Source organism: Anopheles marshallii, chromosome 3 (assembly GCF_943734725.1).
Source record: "Anopheles marshallii chromosome 3, idAnoMarsDA_429_01, whole genome shotgun sequence".
Lineage (NCBI taxonomy): Eukaryota > Metazoa > Arthropoda > Insecta > Diptera > Culicidae > Anopheles > Anopheles marshallii.
This window is the reverse complement of record NC_071327.1, coordinates 21,941,662-21,960,292: the sequence shown is the minus strand read 5'-3', so window position 1 is coordinate 21,960,292 and position 18,631 is coordinate 21,941,662. Positions and strand designations below refer to the sequence as shown.

The 18,631-nt window shown below is 47.0% G+C and overlaps 3 protein-coding genes across 3 annotated transcripts; 1 reads left to right on the top strand and 2 right to left on the bottom strand.

Moving 5' to 3' along the window:
• Nucleotides 1-19: 19 nt before the first annotated feature.
• LOC128714804 (STE20-related kinase adapter protein alpha) lies at nucleotides 20-1,220 on the bottom strand. Its single transcript, XM_053809684.1, has 3 exons — nucleotides 373-1,220; nucleotides 171-301; nucleotides 20-105 (listed from the first exon to the last, which is right to left on the bottom strand). The coding sequence occupies exons 1-3, from the start codon at nucleotides 1,218-1,220 to the stop codon at nucleotides 20-22; spliced, it is 1,065 nt and encodes a 354-aa protein (XP_053665659.1).
• A 372-nt stretch (nucleotides 1,221-1,592) lies between these two features.
• On the top strand, nucleotides 1,593-3,259 carry LOC128712349 (zinc finger protein OZF-like). Its single transcript, XM_053807244.1, is given in 4 exon segments — nucleotides 1,593-1,706; nucleotides 1,825-1,979; nucleotides 2,017-2,097; nucleotides 2,155-3,259. Coding segments are annotated over 4 exon segments (1,455 nt in total).
• Nucleotides 3,260-4,283: 1,024 nt separating this feature from the next.
• On the bottom strand, nucleotides 4,284-10,608 carry LOC128715603 (protein Gawky-like). Its single transcript, XM_053810512.1, has 7 exons — nucleotides 7,333-10,608; nucleotides 6,526-6,942; nucleotides 5,821-6,443; nucleotides 5,562-5,721; nucleotides 4,983-5,492; nucleotides 4,599-4,911; nucleotides 4,284-4,450 (listed from the first exon to the last, which is right to left on the bottom strand). The coding sequence occupies exons 1-7, from the start codon at nucleotides 10,606-10,608 to the stop codon at nucleotides 4,284-4,286; spliced, it is 5,466 nt and encodes a 1,821-aa protein (XP_053666487.1).
• Nucleotides 10,609-18,631: the final 8,023 nt, after the last annotated feature.

The following is an 18,631-nucleotide window of genomic DNA, read 5'->3' as shown; positions in this document are numbered from 1 at the left end:
GTTTGTTTGTGTTCCATCGTTACGATTCATCAAAATCCCACTCGAAGGAACCCCCTGCTTCCATGCGCATCTGCGAGAAGCTTTCGGTCAGATTGATGTCGGAATCTGTACGATATCGTAGAACACATGTATGAAATATTTCCATCAAAGCAACCGTAGTAAAATCTTACCTTGAATTGAATCAAAATCGACGGTTTGTATACAGTGCAGTGCAAATTGTTCTCTAATGTTGGTGTGAGTAACCAGCTTGAATACGGGGTGTGATAATAAGGCGGATGTATTGGGTCGATTCGTCGGATCCCTGTGTAATAGTGGAATGTATAATATTAGTGCTTTGCTACTGTGCTTGTGGCACATAAACAGATCCCTCACCTTTCCGAACATTGCTCGGCAAAATTGTGCAACGCATCGGAGAACTGTCTGGAGGCATAGATTTGTCTCAATGGAGTGGCCGCTTCATTCGGCTGTGTCGCGTCTTCGCTTGGTACGGTCGTAGCATCCAGCAGCATCGGTAGGTAGACGCCTCCCTTCAATTTCTCCGCCAGTATGAGAGTGGCCGTAATGTTGAAGTACGGTTCCACACCGTTCGCCAGCTCATACGCCGTCATCGCCAGACTGTACACGTCCGATTTCTCAGTGTAGCCGGTCAGATTCTGTGCCAGAACTTCCGGCGCTAGCCAGTTTAGTGATTTCACCGAGTGTGGCGGCAACTCGTGCAGGTTACGTATTCGTTTACCTTCGCCGAGGAAGCTGGTGCATACGCGGAAGCCTCCCAGTACGGCACGCGTTTCGTTAAGAAAGACGTGGCTTGCTCGAATCGATCGATGGATATAACCTTTCCAATGCAAGTACACCAGCCCCTGTAGGATGTCTCGCAGAATGCACACCAGAATCGGTTCGGGGAAACCTATTTCGAAGTAGTTATTCATCGTATCCCTACAGGAGCCGTAACACATGAGCGGCAGGACAAAGTACAGATCGAGGTTGTGTACGAATGCGGTGTGGTAGCTGAGGATGTTCGGATGGTCGAACTCACGCAGATGCTTTGCCTCATCCATTACGTACGTAATGTCGTTCTTCAGATCCTCCACTAGGAACTTTTTCACGGCTACGTGCTGCCGGGTGGGCCGATGCTGTGCCAGATAAACCGTCCCAAGATTGCCGAAACATTTCGCCAACTCTACCTTCAGCACGTAATTGTTGATGTTATTGTCGAACATTCTGGTTGTTCCGTTCCTGCAGTACAGCTGAGATGTGGGGAAGTTACTTCCGTTCTGGGGTTTCTTACACGCACAACATCGATGAATTAGGAAGAAGCTTTCGTTTGATGTTAATCACTGTTTTTAATTTAATTTCACAGTACCTATTGGAGGGGTAAAATTGTAAGTACTTTTGCGGTGCACACCCCGCTCTATCTTCGTAATGTTTGTTTGGGATTTTTTTTTGTGACGCAAGCTCATGACGTTTCGGCATGTTGACAAACACGGCAAGAGATGTCAGTTGGGACGTAAACAAAAAATTACAAGCAAACCGCAGAAGACAAGTTATTTCTATCGCTGTAAAATTATCTAAATTGATGTCCAAGCCCCACGATGAGTCTGCAATGTCGTGTTTGTATGGAATATTCTGAAAACTGTACTTTTCTGTTCACCGAGCGTCATGGTTTAACACTAGCAGAAATCATACAATTCTGCGCGGATGTAAAGGTAAGCGAACGGTTCAGCCTCCGGATAACAAATGTGAGATGTGAGCTGAGTTTGGTGGTATCTATATTTGAGTAGATTGTGTGAAGATGGTTAATATTAATTTTAAATATCTTTGTAGATAGCTGATGATGACGATTTACCGTCCCACGTGTGTTTAACATGCAGCAAAGATGCTATGGTAGCCTACACGTTTGTGCAAAAATGCCAGAACTCAGATCATGAACTGCAAACACAGAAAAACCTTAGGATTCCGTAAGCTACCTCTAGTAAATAGTCGATAAAAGTTTGACTGCTCATTATTCTGTTTTAGCGTGCAAACCACTAAAACTCAGGGTGAAACGCAAGAATTGCTGGTAGAATTGATATCGGAATCCCCCCCAATAGACCATCAGTTGCTCTCGGATGAAATGGTGGAACGAAATGTTAGTACCACAAAAAGTGACGACAGTTTTACAAAGGATGGACCACCTACCGACGACATTTACGTTACTGAGTACCTTGATGAGGACGAAATCCAGAATTCGGGCCAAGAATTCCAAGATCAAAACATTGAGGAAGATACGGATTTAACTACGTTGAATGACCAGGCTGAAAACGATTCAAGCTATTGCTGTTGTCATAGCGACTGCACAATGACTTTCCACACTAAACATGAACTGAAAGAGCACATCAATGTGCTGCACGTACTAGATAATGGAGAGCAAGATATTCCAGATACACTTCACTGCTGCAATAACTGTGATCACACGTTTTCCACTGAGAAGGAACTTATTAGCCACGAATTGCTTTTACAGCTGAAAAAAGCCCTAATTAATTCTGTGAGCAGAGGGCGTCCTAAAACTTATCCATGTTTGTTTAATGCGGAGCAAAAAAAGTGCTGCGATTGTTACGCATCGTTCCCTACGATTGAGTCACTTGTGGAGCATACCATGCAGAGGCATTCGATACGCAAAACGGTTCTCGATCCTACACGGTCAGTTCGATGCGAAGTATGCTTCAAGCTGTTCCGCAGTAAATCGAGCCTCCATAGTCACCAAAACGCGCCCTACAAACCGCGCAACTACGGCTGCAATACGTGCGGTGCTTCTTTTCTGACGCCTTCCCGACTCGCGGTCCACGAAGCCGTGCACAGCGCGGAACGGAAGTTTAGGTGTGGGGAGTGTGGGGCAAGCTTTAAGAACGAGCAAAACCTGAACACCCATGCCTTACTGCACCGCGAGAAGAAAGAGGTGTGCAGTACGTGCGGGTTGAGATTTCATCGGAAGTCCAATCTGCGGATGCATCAACGTGTCCACTCCGATGCTTACTATACCGTGTGTCCGCATTGCGATAAGAAGTACAAAAACCAATCACAACTGAAGGAGCATCTCAAGGTGCACACGAAGGAAAAAACGTTGGGATGTCGGTACTGTGCGAAACGATTTATGTACACGAGCGATCGGAAGCGACACGAGATGATACACACTGGAAAATATCCTTTTACATGTGGTTGTTCGAAAAAGTTCAGCCGTAATCGTCTTTATATGCGGCACATTGAGAAATGTGAAGCGTAGCGTGAAGCGAGGTGATCGATCTTTTGAGACTTGTGGTATAGTTTGCGTATTTGCGGCAACGACGATGAAAGCTCTTCGGCAAGAATCGGTGCAAACAAAGCGAATATGGCTTTCTCATTCACAAGTAAGCAAATTATGACGCACTACATTCGCTAGATCATTTAATGGTTTCATTTATTTATCGCTCCATTATATCTAAATAATGTCAAAAATAATTCAATAACATTTATGTATACCTTTCATAATATAGTAAATCTAATGCGTTTCATATTATTATTCATTTTCCTCATAATCGTTTGATCGGCTCTGATCATCATTTGCTGCGCTGTTTTCGCATGATGTGTATATTAAAATTAATAAATATTTCCACTTTGTCTTCTTACTGGGCTGGCCCCACCATCCACCCATTCCCAACCACTTTGTCCCAGTCGGAGGGCCCCATGGCGGTGGCGTGTCCGGACGACAGTCGGAGTTCTGGAGATGCATCTTTCCAAGTTTCGTTATCAAATACCAATTTGCCAGACGTTTTGCTTGGATTTTGGATGTTTGTTTGAACTGCAGGCAACAGTTGATTTTGTGTTTTTTTAAGCTGGAAAAGATCCAGTTGAGACAGGTTGCAGCATCTGGTTTTTGAATTGACGTCATAGTGGCAATGCAACATACACACACATACACTCTTTCCGATGTTTGGTGATGCTTTCAATTTAAACAAAAATGCTTTATTTTCGAGCAGACAACATTGCATGCACAAACAAATAAAATTGATTTTTAAAACAACATAAGAAAAAGCTATATCGTGTAATAAATCCGACATGAATAGTAGCTTCCATCAGTGCACAATGCTGTGTGTACTTTGAACAGGGTGGAAAATAATATCATTGTTGGAGGGTATAAACCGACACAGATAAAAAACTCAAAAATAGAACAAAAATACAAGAATATCCTCCATCTGGGATACCTATTAAAAATTGCCGCTTTAGATTTGACGCCTCAAACGGTGATGCGTGTTTGTTGTTGCTGGTGTTTAGTTCAACTCCGGTCCGAGCAAACTGTCTGGTAGGAACGAATTCAAACTGGTTGGAGTTCCGTTGTCGGTACCCGCGTCCAACGGTGCCCAGAGATTAGCTGCCGTTCCGGTGCCACTACTACCGGAACCTCCGATGGCCCACCCAGCACCCCACGTGTCAGCGCCTGGTTGAGAAAGATATGATAACAAAATATGTATATGAGTAACTTCAATTAAGAACCGGAACGACGAGAGATTCGTACTGTTACAGGGGTTCGAGATGTTAAAGTGAATTACAAGGTTTTACAATAATAGCATAATGACAATAATCACCTGAACCGCTCGGAGTACGCTCCTGTCTCCAGGAGGGGGACGTTAGGCTAGAGGCGCTACTGCTAACCGCGACACTGGTAGTAGCTGCACCACCCAGCTGTTGCAGATACGTTTGCACCTCCGACTCGCTGCCCGGACACTCGGCACTGATCGTGCTCGAACCGAGCGTACAATTGTTGAGCGCTTGTTGAGCTTTCGCTGCTTCCTCGCGAGTTGCGTACCGGCACAGGGCTAGCCCGTGAGCCGGGAACGAGTGGAAGTTTAGGATCGGACCGTGCTGCATGCACAGCGTGCGGAGTGTTGATGCATCAATCTGAAGAAAAAAAAAACACAAAGAACAGTTTGAATAACGTGCAGTCTGGGAAAGATTCATTCACGGCATACCTGGGAAGTAAGATTTTTTAACAGAAGCCATGATGTGCCACCACCGCTAGACCAACCAGCACCGGTGCGCTGTTGTGTACTGGCGATCGATCCTCCGTTCCCGTTCTTGTTGGCCGTGGCCCCTCCCAAACCGGGTGGAGGGCCACGTGTAGCGGATGGTTTCACAATCGGTGCGCACCAAACATCAACGCCAGCCGAACTGCTTACTGCCACGTTACTGCCACCGCCGGCAGACGAACTGTCGGACCAGACGGATTTACCGGCCATTGGCTTGTTGCCACCGGTACCGCCAGCTACCGAGGTAAGCGATGCAGTGTTGAAGCTCCAAGCGGAAGACGTAAGATTCAGACCTCCGCCGTCGGCTGGGATGGGGGACGTCTTCTCAGCAACGGATGTACCACCAACACCACCGAATAGCTCCGAGTCTTTGGCGGTGGCAATGGAGAGCGGTGAGCGGGCTACACTGCCCGGTGTAATACTAGGATCGTCTTCAATCTTAAGTTGCGTTCCCTGCGTTTAGATGATAAGGATTTCTAGGTTGTAAAGAGCATTCGGTCGTTGCGTCGGCTCGTTGCTTACCTTCCACGGTTTTCCCGGTTCAAACTCAGGTACTAGGTCGGTGAAAGCGGAACTGTCCTGCGGAGAGGTGTTGGTGGTGGTGGTCCAGTCTTTGCTATCGGTATCACCCGTTTGCTCCGGCCATCCATCTGCCAGATTTGTACGACCGGTTGTCCAGGTTCTAGTGTGACATTCGGAAAGAAAATGCAGCACAGACCCAGCGCAGAGTATTAAAATTAGTGTTCTGTCCGGGCACGGAATAGCTGTATAGTATACGTACCCATCTTGCACGAGACCTAGAGAGCTTATATTAGTATTGGTAGTGGTAGTAGTTAACGCTGATTTTGCCGTCGAGGGGCCGGGAGCGCGTGAAAAATCGGTGAGATCATCTTTGCTAGCGGTCGGGTCCTTCTCGAGCGATGGAAGCTTCCACTGATTTAAGCGAGACTGCTGACTAGTACTGCCACCACTGACAATGACGTTGCCGGGGGCTGCCGAAACTACGGCGTGTTGCGGTTGCTGCTGCTGTTGCTGCAGGGGAACGACCGGCGGCGGGAAGACGCTTCCGGTGGACGTTATAATTGAATCCTTTCCGAGCGCCATCTCTCCGAAGGTGCTCTGCAGTGCCATGAGATCTTGCTGTTGCTGGCGCATAAAGTCCATACCGAGGCCGGCGTTTGGATTCGATTGCATTAGTGGTGGCGGTGGCCCCATCGATCCCTGATGGCCTTGCTGCTGTTGCTGCTGCTGCTGTTTCAAGTAAATGCTCTGCTGGGCGGCAATCTGCTGCTGTAGCTGCGCAATCTGCGTTTTATGCTTGTTGATGGCCAGCGACAACTGCACGGCACTAACACCACCCGTTGTACCGCTGCGTGCCAGGTTGCTTTGAGTCAATTGCATTTGCTGGAATATGGGAGGAAAAAAGAAGCATTCGAGCCGTTTCAACTACACAATCGAAATGAGCTTTTGTGTTTGCGTCACTTACCTTGATGTGAGTGAGCAACTGGTTCAGTAGAACGAAGGTTTGCGGCGCGAGCGGTTGGTTGAGGATCTGATGGTTTAGGAAACCGTTCTGCACCGCCAGTTGGATTTGCTGCACCAGCACACGGAGCTGCTGGTTGGTGGGTTGTGCTGCGGCTGCTGCCGCCAACTGTTGCTGCTGCTGTTGTTGATGGGCTGGTGGTTGTTGGTTTAGTCCACGACCACCGGGCGGTAACAGTGAGCTATGGTTAAAAGACGGATGGGCCGCACCAGCTCCACCACCACCACCACCACCACCTGCGCCCTGTGAGAGATATTTCAGATTGTTGAGCGCCACGAGATTGGCTGGTCCGGTACCGTCGAGACCCAGTCCGCCAACCGGACCACCCCCAGGTATGTTGTTAAGCATGTTTTGATTGTTCTGCGAATGGACAAAACGTACGTAAGTGATGCTGTGTATATTGTGTATGAATTGAATATGATTCAGATTCATTAATATCTTTTGGAAAATTTGGAAGATGATTGGAATCCAGATTGATTTTCGATTCCCTAGAGGTTGCTGCAAAAATTCACAAAATCGTTTAACGAAACTTAAACAATCGACGAATCATTCTGAAGATTCGTGACTCTCTGAAGTGCTATAAAGTGGATTCTTAAACTTTCACGAAAAGTTTTATGAATATCTAAACATTTCTGAATCTTTTGATTAATAATTATGAGTGAGCATCGTTTCATGATTTGAATGAAGCTTCGCTAAAGATTCGTATGAATGATCGTTTTAAAAAAAATTCACTATCATCACGCAACTTACCTGTGAGTAAGACAATCCACTGGTCGCATGATTCAGCGGTGGTATTCGACCCGAGTATGTGCCATCAAAACCCATCCCGAGTCCACCACCGGTATGATCCTCGGACAGTGCGCGACGCCATCCGGTCGTCAAACCTGCTACGGCAGCTCCATGACGCAACAGTTCCATGGCCTCTTCGATGTTCATGCTGGTAGTGCGGAGGGCAAACTCTACGTCCTCCTTTTTGTGACCCATTTCACACAGCAACCGGTACTCTTTGCTCGCACGTATAAATTCCAGCGGATTGGTCAGCGGTTGCGATTTGTTCGATCCGGTTCCGGTTGAAGGTTTACCGCCAAGTCCCCAATCCATGCCAGCACCAGTCGCGTTCAGTTCACCCGGATCCGGCCATCCGATACCGGCCGATTTCGGCGTGTTTGGTGTTTTGTTCCATCCACCCGCCATACCACCGGCACCATTCGATGCGAGATCCACATTCCAAGGAGCGCCACCGCCACTCTTTTCATCGCCCCAGCCACCGCCACCGGGTGTCTGATCTTCCCAGGAACCGTTCCTTACGATACCTTGCACCTGGCCACCCCACATGCCGTCCTTACCGAGCGAAAGGCCACCACCCGTTCCGGCACCGACGCGTACTCCACTGGCGGCACCAGCTGGTACGGGTACGGGCCCAAACTGTCCAGTTCCTCCACCCTGCACGGTTGGCGCATGCTGTTGATTGCGTTGCATTGGACCACCGCTGGCTCCACCACCGGGGCGCATCATAACATCCGAAACATCTTTCCAGCCGGTCGAGTTCTGTCTTGACAGTCCTCCGGCACTGCCCTGACCCCAGAGCGCTCCACCAGAGGCGTCATCGAGTGCGGATGGTCTTCCATCGTCCCAGTTTGTGGGAAGCTTGTTTGGTCCTCCATTACCGTTCCCACCCCATTGTTGTCCACCAACTCCAGCGCCCGGCAGTACAACGCCTCCCGTCGCACCGGATGTTCCCGATCGTTGGTCCGGAACAGCAGCACCCCACATACTATTGGCCGCTGCACCATTCAGCCGGCCAGAAATGCCCCGTGGATCGCCGCGAAGGTCACCACCGCCGATCCGATTGCCAAGCCCATCCGAAGCAGCACCACCAATCGTGGCGTTTAGATTGAAACCACCGGCCGATTGTCCATTGACTGCACCAGTGGCCATCGGTAAGGTTCCCGCCGTCGATGCTGATCGTGCATCCCAACCGACTTGCGTGGGCATGCCAGGACCACCGGGGACTCCAACCGCGCCCGAACCAAGCGAACCGATCGGTCCAACGCCACCGCCCCATTCGTTCAGATCTTTCTTCACACCGATCGCACCCATTTGTGGATTGTTCATGGATCCGGTCGTGGTTGGCGGGCCGGCTGTGGTGATGGCCGGTGTATTGCCGCCCGATGGCCACATACCGCCCCCAACCGTGCCAGCACCTCCGGCAGTCGGAGGAGCCGTAACTACATTCCCATTGTTGAGCGCACCCCAACCAGGTGCCTGACCAACGCCCGCAGGTCCTCCGGCAGGTCCCAGTGGTACAGCACCGGCGACAATTGCTGCCGCACTACCGTTCCATACGTTGGCCGCTGTTTCGGGAACACCGCCCGGGTGACCACCCGCACTGTCGTCATCTTCCATCCAGGTCCCGCCGAGATTGTTAGCTGGAACCCATGGTGTGGTCTTTGCTTGTGCCAGATGCTGTTGAGCTTGCTGTTGCTGCTGCTGAAGATGGACGGGTCCACCGCCACCGTTGCGTAGGTTTGTCTCCCACAGCTCAGTACCATTGTTCATGGTTTGTGCCTTCCAGCTTCCGTTCGGCCCTGCGCCATGTGATCCGACTCCGTCGGGTTTAGCACCAACACCACCCGTTCCACCGCCGGCACCGCCAGCGTTGGCAGCACCCTGCGGTTCCGGCGAACCCGGTACCTCCCAGTTCGTGTCCTGGTTGACATGCTGACAGCCCCAACCGTCCTGACTGAATAGTGCATCGCGCATTGTGTTAAGCACCTCTAGCTGCTTCGTGGCGGTCCCATTGCCGGCGCCATTATTCATTCCAGCACCCATATTAGCTGCCTGTTGTTGCTGCTGCTGCTGCTGCTGATTGTTATTATGACCGTGATGATGATTGCCGTTGTTGTTAGCAACATTCGCCGTTGCATTTGTTCCACCCGAAGCACCATGGCGTCCATGGTTGACCGTTGCGTTCCAAGCGTTCGGCGCGGAAGTCGATTGAGTGTTCACCTTGTTGGAATTAGGGTCTGCGGCCGATGGTCCACCAACTCGCTGCCCAACGCTTGCTCCACTATTGGCTGTGCTTCCGTTGCCATTCGCCGCATTGCCGGTGGATCCGACACTGGCGCCGTTGTTGTTGTTGTTGTTGGTGCTGTTACCTGCGTTACTATTGTTGATGCTACCCCAAGCGGACGGTGGTAATGACTGTTGCTGCGGTTGCTGTTGCTGATTGGGCAGTACGCCCCACGCACTGAGCGATCCGTTGCCTGAAGCGCCCGGGGGTGTACCCCACGCACTGGTGCCATTGTTGATAGAATCTTCGCCACCACCGCACAACCTTAGTCGGTACATTCTGTGCGGAAATACCCCACACCGTACCCATTCGCGCTCACGCTCGGTACAGCGCACCAGCTCATCGAAGCATGTGTACGTTGACAGGCCAAGCTTACGCTCCGCCGGGTGATAGCTGATGTCCCGACTGCTCTTCGTTTGTGACGGGCTGATATCGGTGTGCGGCTGAGAAACGTTCGGAGCGGTGTTTGTCTGTGCTAAACTACATCTAATATTTGTAAGGTTAATCAGGTAATCATTTAAATCACATTTCAATGTCACAGAATCAATATGGGTCGGCTCTTTGTCGTCGGTATGGCTAGTGCGGGTCGCCTTCGATGGCTGGCTATCCGGACAGGTTCGACAGATGGATGCCATCCGGGTATTAGATGCACCTTCACCACCATCAGCCGCAACATTCCCCTGCATTGGAGGTGTTGAAATCATAACAATGGCTTTGGGACTGTTGTTTGCGAACGGATCGATCTGTGGACGGCACGTGTCTACCGCTGGTGCGGTATGTCGATCGTCCTGTTCGCTGACGGCCCACTCATCGGTTCGCGTTGGGACCGGTGGTTGGCGATCGATAGCAGTGTTGGCTTCCACTGCAGTCAACGATATGCTTTGCCCGATCAACTCCAGCGATGCTGGATGTTCGTCCATGAACTGGAGCTGTCTTCCGTTAATATCATTCATCTCAGCAACGGTCAAGTTGTGGAGATAAAATCACTGGCGTAAGTAACGCTGGTGCGCGCACCTGCTGCGTTGCCTAACACTGCGCGGAGCAATGCAGATAACGCAACGTGAAAGGGATTATAATAAATCTCGTACGCTAGAGTTCCTCAGTTTCCTGCTATCATCATCGCGTCGTGCTGAGCTATACTGTCCACAAGCATCTTGTACGATGGCACTACACTTTGATTAATGACGGGCAACAGGAAAACGAAGACCGCTACGGTTTGATACGTATATCAAAACGCTCCTTTGATGCGGTGATCAAAGGAACCTTGGTTTTTGGTTTCACTGTACTTTATGCTGCGAGGACGGAGCACCAGGCTCTGAAACAAAACAAAACGAAAAACAGTGGTTAATGCAAAAAAAAACTAAACACACTTCTCGAGCGCAATTTTAATACCTTTCGCGGTGGACGGAACTGTCCAGCTTTATACGTCAAGTTCTGGAATGAATGTCACTAATAGAAATCAGCAAACTGATCACACGACCGGAAATGATGGTTTCCCGTGCAGGACTTGAAGCTTAGCCTACAATGTATCACAGATCTTCCGCAGGAATGAATCGTTTCGGTGGGCGTGAAACGATTATCCGGCAGCACAATTTAAACTAAAACAAATCAAGCACTACCGCACTTTCGTCGTCGTTGTTTGTCGGTACGCTGAATTTCGAGAATTGATGTTTTTGGAAGGAGTACTTTACTGGATTCTGTAAAAAGGGGAAGACCATTGCGGAAGGTTTTGTTATGATGCAGTTCAACCAATCGTGTTTAATGTGGATTAAAGGCAGTCAAGGCAGGTAATTGAGAACGGACGAGCCTCGCTCTTGAGGCTTGCCGATAGGCAGTTCATGATGGAGAAAAGTCAATGGTAACACTGGAAATAGCATAACACCGAAGGGTTTTCCACTCTAGTTCGATGATTTCTTCAACTTTATGCTCTGCAAGAGCAAATATCAACACAGAGCGGGCTCGTTCTCTCACTTTCATTTTTTATGTGATCGCATTCTTGCTCCCTCTCTTACTCTCTCTCTATTTCTCTTTGCATAACACTTTAGCATTACACCGTATCCTTTCAAGAAGCATAACGAAGAAGATCGGTTTGATTTCTTTGTTTTGTTACGGCGCGCGCTTGTGTGCGTGTACGCCATGAGCGGGTGGTTATGTTTGTTTTGTCTGCTCTTTCGTGTGTCGTTTATTGATGTTTTTTTTTTTATCTTCCATTATGCCAACATAACTTTTCACTTGTTTGGTGTTGCCCGTACCACGTAGAGGTGCTTTTTTAATATGTGTGTATGTGTGCGTAAATACGAACGCATATATGTTGGAGAGAGCGAGAGAGAGAATTCGTGCTAGAGGAAAACGTAAAAAAACCACTTGTACAGTTCTCACCCAACGCTAATAGAATCGCCCTATTTAGCAATTGGAAAATTTGCTTTTCTATATTCATTAATGCAAAAGGACTTTCACATAGCTTTGCAGTCCAGCGAGCAGCACTACAGCTGACATAAAAATTTACATATTCCTATCAAAAAGATACACAGGATGCACTCTTAAATCTGACAATACACAGTTTCACGGGTAGGGTATTGTTAATTAAACAGTCATGAACTATTTTTTTGTCATGTCTTCTTTCATACTACACTTTGACGCAATTGGCACAGGTAATCCTACCACACTTTCTACAGTTCTAATGCTGCACAGTCTATGCACAAGTTTTCCTAAACAAAAACACACAAGTATTTACTTTTCATTGATATATACATGCAATAGCAGCATAACAGATCACATTAGAGCACTTTTGGTGTACCATTTGCGCCACTCCCTGAAGCTAACTCCGACACTTCGTAGCATCTAGGCTTCACGATACAATCCCGTCACTGTTTCTAGCGCACTGGCAAGGCCCAATATTCACAATATACGGCGCTGCGTTTTGAACTTAGTATCCCCTACCAAAAAAAAACTGCAGCCACAGTCCAAGTGCATAGCAGCATTAGGTTCGCGGCCGCCATATTAGATATCGGGATATGGCGAGATGAGATTCTTCACAGCATTACACACATTTGCATCGCTGTTCACGACCCTATATCGGTCGCACTGTGTGCACCGTTACTTCCGAGAGTGATATTATGCGGTAAGAACACGGCCCGATAACGTTAAACTATGAAACTAACGAGCAACATAACTCTACCTTTCTGCACCGAGAGTGGTTGCCCTTTTTTCCCTCAGTGGCGAAATATGTTCTACATCTACATCTACATGCGCTGCAATACTGTTGGGCGTGTGTGGGTAATGCGTGCGTGTGAAGCGCTTGCTTGACAATCGTTCGCAAGCGACGAACTTTCTTGCGGTTGTACCGAACAAGCGATGATATTTTGGTCCGAACCCAGTCTGCAAATGTAGCTGAAAAGACGTCGTAAAGTGGTCTAACGGACACTCGTAAGACTGCCGTAAGACTTCTCATCAAACGAGAGTTATGGGGTTATTAGACTTGTCCGATTCTACCAAACGATTTTGTCGTTTCCAAACAATTTTTTTTCCGTGGAATTTTTTATTCCCTTTTTTTGATCTCCCTTTGTCTAAATCAACAGCGTTCCTAACGTATTATCGAATTGTCCTATGTGTCTCTGTTGGTAGTAGGTCGCACTTAGTGCAATACAAGCTAGGATTGTATATGAAGTGTAAAACCTACAACTGTTGTATTTAATTGACAACAATTATCGCAGAATTCCCGAAATTGATGCTGCATGTAAAGCAGGTAAATGTTTAAGTAGCGTTTAAGCCATGACCACGGTAAAAAGTGTTTTAGTGTAATTTGAGATGATTACAGTGTATAATTGTAAATCTTTTCAGAAACGGAATATGATTCCGATTATGCAAAAAAAAACTTAAACCTTCCGAAAAGACTCCAGAGTTATATTTTATTTGAGAATACATATGTGTTTTAAGATTTAACCAATAAAAACGCGTTTATTTATGAGCTCGCATCTCTTGTTGTTGTTTAAACGCTTTTCTTTTTCTTTTTCTTCAAATTTTATGTGACATGACAGCCAAACCAACGTAAAAGGTACCAACATAAACAAAAGTAAAACCCGCTGGTTGCTGGTCTTAAATAGAAAATCGTTGGTAGCTCGAATGATTGTCAATAAAACCTACGTGTAAAATTGTACAATAAGTTGTAAATATAATTTCATGGTGAACTTACGCGTAATATGCATGAAAATTATGTTCAAAACATGTGAACTCGATACCCAGTAATGTAAACACAACGCACCAGTCTTTTCGTGGGTACTTTGCAGATTGGGTGACTGCACCAGTGCCCGTGTGCGGTACGGTGCGTGCGTGTGCGCTAGTTGGGCCAGAAGTGTAGCAAATGGTGTGTGTGTCGGTCGTTCGTTCCAGGGCACGGTGAAGTGAAATGATTTATAAAATATTTATGGCCGTACAGAACGCAAGGGCCGAAACCGGAATTGTGGCTGCAAAAATCAAGTTCCTTGCCTGGGCTGGTGCAGCAAGTTGCTTAGCGTCGTCCGTACGGTCGAAGGTTGGATCGTAAGCAGCCGTGTTGTACGCGTCTCCCCGCGAAAGGTTGAGCGAAAAAAAGAAATAGTGAAAAACGGGCTCCCCCCCCCCCCAAACGGTGGAGAACGTAACGGTATGCGTACGCTAGAGCGCAAGTGGCGTGTGAGTGAGTGTGTGTAGCCGCTGCTCGGAATGATTGGCGTTCAGTTTTCGTCAATTCCATCCAATCGGTGAAGCAAAAAGGAAAGAAAAATAAAAAGGTCATCGTGCACAAAATCGCCAGTGTTGTGTGTGCTAGGCTCCCCGACATAGTGAGTTGCTGCTTCGCGAGAAAGCTCGCGGCTCTCGGCGTTGTATGAATGATCTGGGGCCCTGTCGATAAGCTCTCTGCCTGGAAAAACACCGAACGAAAAACGGTGTGCTCTGCATGTGTGCGTACATGTGTGACTACCTGTGCCAATAATCATAATAATATAAAAAGGAAAAAAAAAAAACATTTCGAGTGCAAAATTTACTACGGTCCGGGAGACACTAGTGGCGACGTGTACAACTGAAAGAGTTTCCGTGAGTTCACCATCGAGGCACTCTGTCGTCTTCGTTGGATGAAATAGAACATCCGCATCCATCGTTCCGTGTGTGTTATTTTTTATTTGCCACATTGCCTGGAAAAGCAGAGATGCAGTGTGTGTTGGGATGCGGCTGGAAATAGTGAGAAAGTGTGCAATTGGATAAGAAAGGAGAAACCAGAAACTTGTGCACAAAAAAAAAGAAAATCCTCCCGACAGCGAAATAGTCTGCTAAATCGAGCACTATTTTCAGCCTACTACGATTTTTCATACCTAAACATACACTCAAACACTCACATACACACACACCGGCAAAAGGCATGCATACATCCATATAACTGCCCGTTATCCGTGATGTTTCTGGCCGAACCTGCAGACTCCAACTGACCCCATCGTCATCGTGCTCTAGTCACCGACAGAAAAAAAAAAATCCCCAACACGCCAACGGAATCGTCATCGAGAAGAAGCATTCGCCTGGCCAATTTAATATTCGTTCAGTGGAGAAACACAAACGAAGAAGATAAAAAAAAAACTACACAACATACATACGACTCTAAACGCAGATCAGCGCAATGCAGCAACAGTGTGATAAGTAAGTGTGTGGTATCGGTTCTTGGGGATTTGGGGTAAGCAAACATAGGTGGTCTCTTGGGGGGCGATGTGAAAGTGGGGGTGAGTTTTTACTAAGCGACGAACGACCAAATTTCGACCTTGGTTTCGATTGAGGTGCTGTATGTACACACACACACACACACACACACACACATGCAGTCACGTATACGAATTGGGGTATAGAGGTGTGAGAGGGCTTCAATATTGGTCAGGTTTCTTAATACCGTATGCGTCCTTTGCGTATGGGAGGCGTAGTGTGTTATGTCGTGATTACTGTTGCGTGTAGCATAAACATGCTCGGAAAAGGTACTGGGGAAAAGGAACGGAAGGAAGAAAAGAAAATAAGTTGTTGCTGCACGATTGACCAGCAAAAATCCCATGCATCGGCCATAGCAAAAACATCGTGCTACTGCATCATTGAAAGAGATGAAATGGTGTAATGGAAAAAAAGCTGCTGCGAAAAAAGCTTTAAATAGCTAAACCGAGCTGTTATCTACCATCACTATCGATCATCGTTCAGCAAAACATTCAATGCCTATTCATCTCCAAAATATCCAAGGCGAATCCACGAATCTCGAACATCCGCTTAAACCGCTTAAGTGTCCTTTAAAACGTCGTCGTACACATTAAGCACATTAGAAATTGACATTTCTAGGTTTATTTCGTGAATTATTGCATTTAATTTAATGAAAGTCGAGTATCCTAACCACTAGACAATATGGGAAAGAGGCGATCCGGTGGTATGTTGGTAGCGGCGCCGGTCTTACACCGGTCCCGTCGTGTTAAATCGGTGTCGCTACCAAATACACCATCCGGTTCACCCCATCAATAACATCTTCGCACCGAACGCAGAACGTTACCGAACGCAGGACTTGACTAGCCATCTGCGGGTAAATAAAGTCAAAGAAAGCCAAAAACGGTAGGCCTAGACCCCTTGAGGTTGTTGTGCCGACAAAGAAAAAGAAGAAGCTTTAGTTTAATATTTTTTTTACAGAAAGTTGCGCTGGTCTATTGTAAATTAGTTGCGAATTCTTAATTTCTAAGCCTTAATGTAAGCAGTACCTTAATTTTGGTACAATAACGCACAAAACATACAATTATGTGAGTGTAATTGCCATAGTTTCTTCGGAATTACACAACAATTACTGAATGGAGTCGCACATTAAGAGCCACGCTAAACGTTCCTTTCGTTTGATTCCCTTTTGCACAAAAGTAATTATATCCTCTCAATGTTTACTACCCCTTTTGCCAACGTGGTGACAATGCATATCTTCTTCAGGGAATTGCACACTGCCACCTGCAATTACTCCGCATGCGACGTGTTACACAATTGCTATGCACCGTTGCAATGCACACAATGCAATGCAGAGCCAGTGTAAAGCTTACATTTTCATTGGAGGATCCTACTAAAAAACTTACATTTGAAGTAAATATTAGAAAACGCCATTACAAAATCAATAAACTTGTCTATAAAAGTTTCGTTCATTCTTATTTGTCAGAGTTCAGTAGGCAAATGAAATGTAAAATGCGTGGAGTAGCGAGATTCGTAGTTTGTATTTCTGATGCATTTGTCCTTGACTTTGGCTGGTTGCTATCAAACCTACAATGTAACCAATTAATGTGTAAAGAGTAATTGCAATTCGTTACAAAGCCAATTATCTGCCCCAATATGCCCCGCAGCAATATTCGTTTCGGGCCGTCTTCCTGTGTACAAATTGCATCCCAGGCAGCGTAATAGGCATAATAAAGTTAACATGACAACTGCATTCAAACTGTACAGAGCGTCAAATGTAGAGTAGCGATTCCATAGGAGCATTCGTGGCTGGCCCGTGTAATATATCGCGCAACCCATCCCCCATACCACGAGGGGACAATTTTTTCTGGGCTACGAACGCTTACTACCAACGTGACGTCAGCAAGGTGTGAGATAGATGGAGCTTTCGCAGTTGTGCTGTGGAATGTAATGTTACAACGGTTTGTTAAGGGCGTGCGAGCGAGATAGGGAGGCGAGAGAAAGATGGCGTGATGGTTAGTCCTTGTTCGGGATGGTTCTGTACATCCGTCGCCTCCATTCGAAGGGAATTTTCCAGCCGAAATCTGACTATACGGCGTTGCAGATTTTTAGTTTTCGGGAAGGCCACCTAACAATCCTGGGGCAACAGAAAGAGAGCTTGGCGCGCTTGTATGGACGAGCTTTTCGAAGGATAATGATAATCGTAGGCATGCGCAGTTACCTTTCCCATTTCTTGTTACTGCTGCTGGTAAATGTTTTTTTATCTGTCAGGTCTTTTTTTTTGGTCTATTTTAGGAGGGAAATGCTCTGTGGGTGAGTTCTTGATTTCGAGCAGGGAGAGAAGCGGTGGGAAGTAAACGTAAATCCTTAACGGACACACAAACACACACATACACATACACAGCGTGGGTTAGTAGATACAGAGAGTTCAGGCTGCTTTATTTATCCTGCTGCCCGAGTCCGGGACCAGGCGCCTCCATTCGTGTCGATTTCGGCGCTGGTGCATACATTTCCTCGCGAAGAACCCGAAGTGCTGTTACAGCGCAACCAAACCGAACCGGAAACGGAGGGCAAAATTTGCACCAAAATATTGGTTAAATGTCAAAGGTAGCAAGCACGAACACGCAGGGAAAAATGGTTGCAGCATTGTTGGTTGCTGCAGCACAGGTTCGGCACAGCATCACGGTGGAGCTTCGTTTTTAGTTTGGTTGTTTGCCTTGTCATTTTGATTGGTACGCTGATGGGCAGTAACATTGCTGAGCTATTCCATTTATTGGGTGTAATAATGGTGTGACGGGGTAGATTTTATGTTCCAGCATCATTTGCACTTGCAGAGCATAGATATAGATGTGTTCTGTTCTGTACTCATTCCACCGCTGCTTGTTGGGGGGAGATCGTCATCGTGAGAGACTGCGTCATCTACCAGGCTGACCTTGAGTTCGTAAAACGGTACCATTAGGCCATCGGCTAATCGCGTTTGTTACCGACAGACACGCAATTGCGTTTGCCCTGGGATGCAATGGGCAGCATATGGATTTGATTTGGTCAGATAGGTGTAACCGGGTGGTGGTCACACATAAAACTGTCTCATGATGGTTCCGAATTGTGGAAGATGGCAGAGTTTTTGTTTTGTGTTGTTGTGAATGTTTTCCAAACATTTGGTTGATTTACTGTTGAGCAATGGCATTTTTTTCATATGGTCGTAAATCAATATGGCGCCTTGGTATAATGGGTAATTGTGTTTTGCCTTCCTTTCTTTATCTCTCCCTTTTAAGT

Bases quoted from the DNA above. Each gene is read 5' to 3' on its own strand.
- LOC128714804 (XM_053809684.1), bottom strand. From the start codon at position 1,220: ATGTTCGACAATAACATCAACAATTACGTGCTGAAGGTAGAGTTGGCG. The intron at 302-372 runs GTGAGGGATCTG...ACTATTACACAG, and splicing joins GCCGAGCAATGTTCGGAAAG to GGATCCGACGAATCGACCCA. The intron at 106-170 runs GTAAGATTTTAC...GATATCGTACAG, and splicing joins CGATTTTGATTCAATTCAAG to ATTCCGACATCAATCTGACC.
- LOC128715603 (XM_053810512.1), bottom strand. From the start codon at position 10,608: ATGAATGATATTAACGGAAGACAGCTCCAGTTCATGGACGAACATCCA. The intron at 6,943-7,332 runs GTAAGTTGCGTG...GTCCATTCGCAG, and splicing joins GTGGATTGTCTTACTCACAG to AACAATCAAAACATGCTTAA. The intron at 4,912-4,982 runs GTATGCCGTGAA...TTTTTTCTTCAG, and splicing joins TAAAAAATCTTACTTCCCAG to ATTGATGCATCAACACTCCG.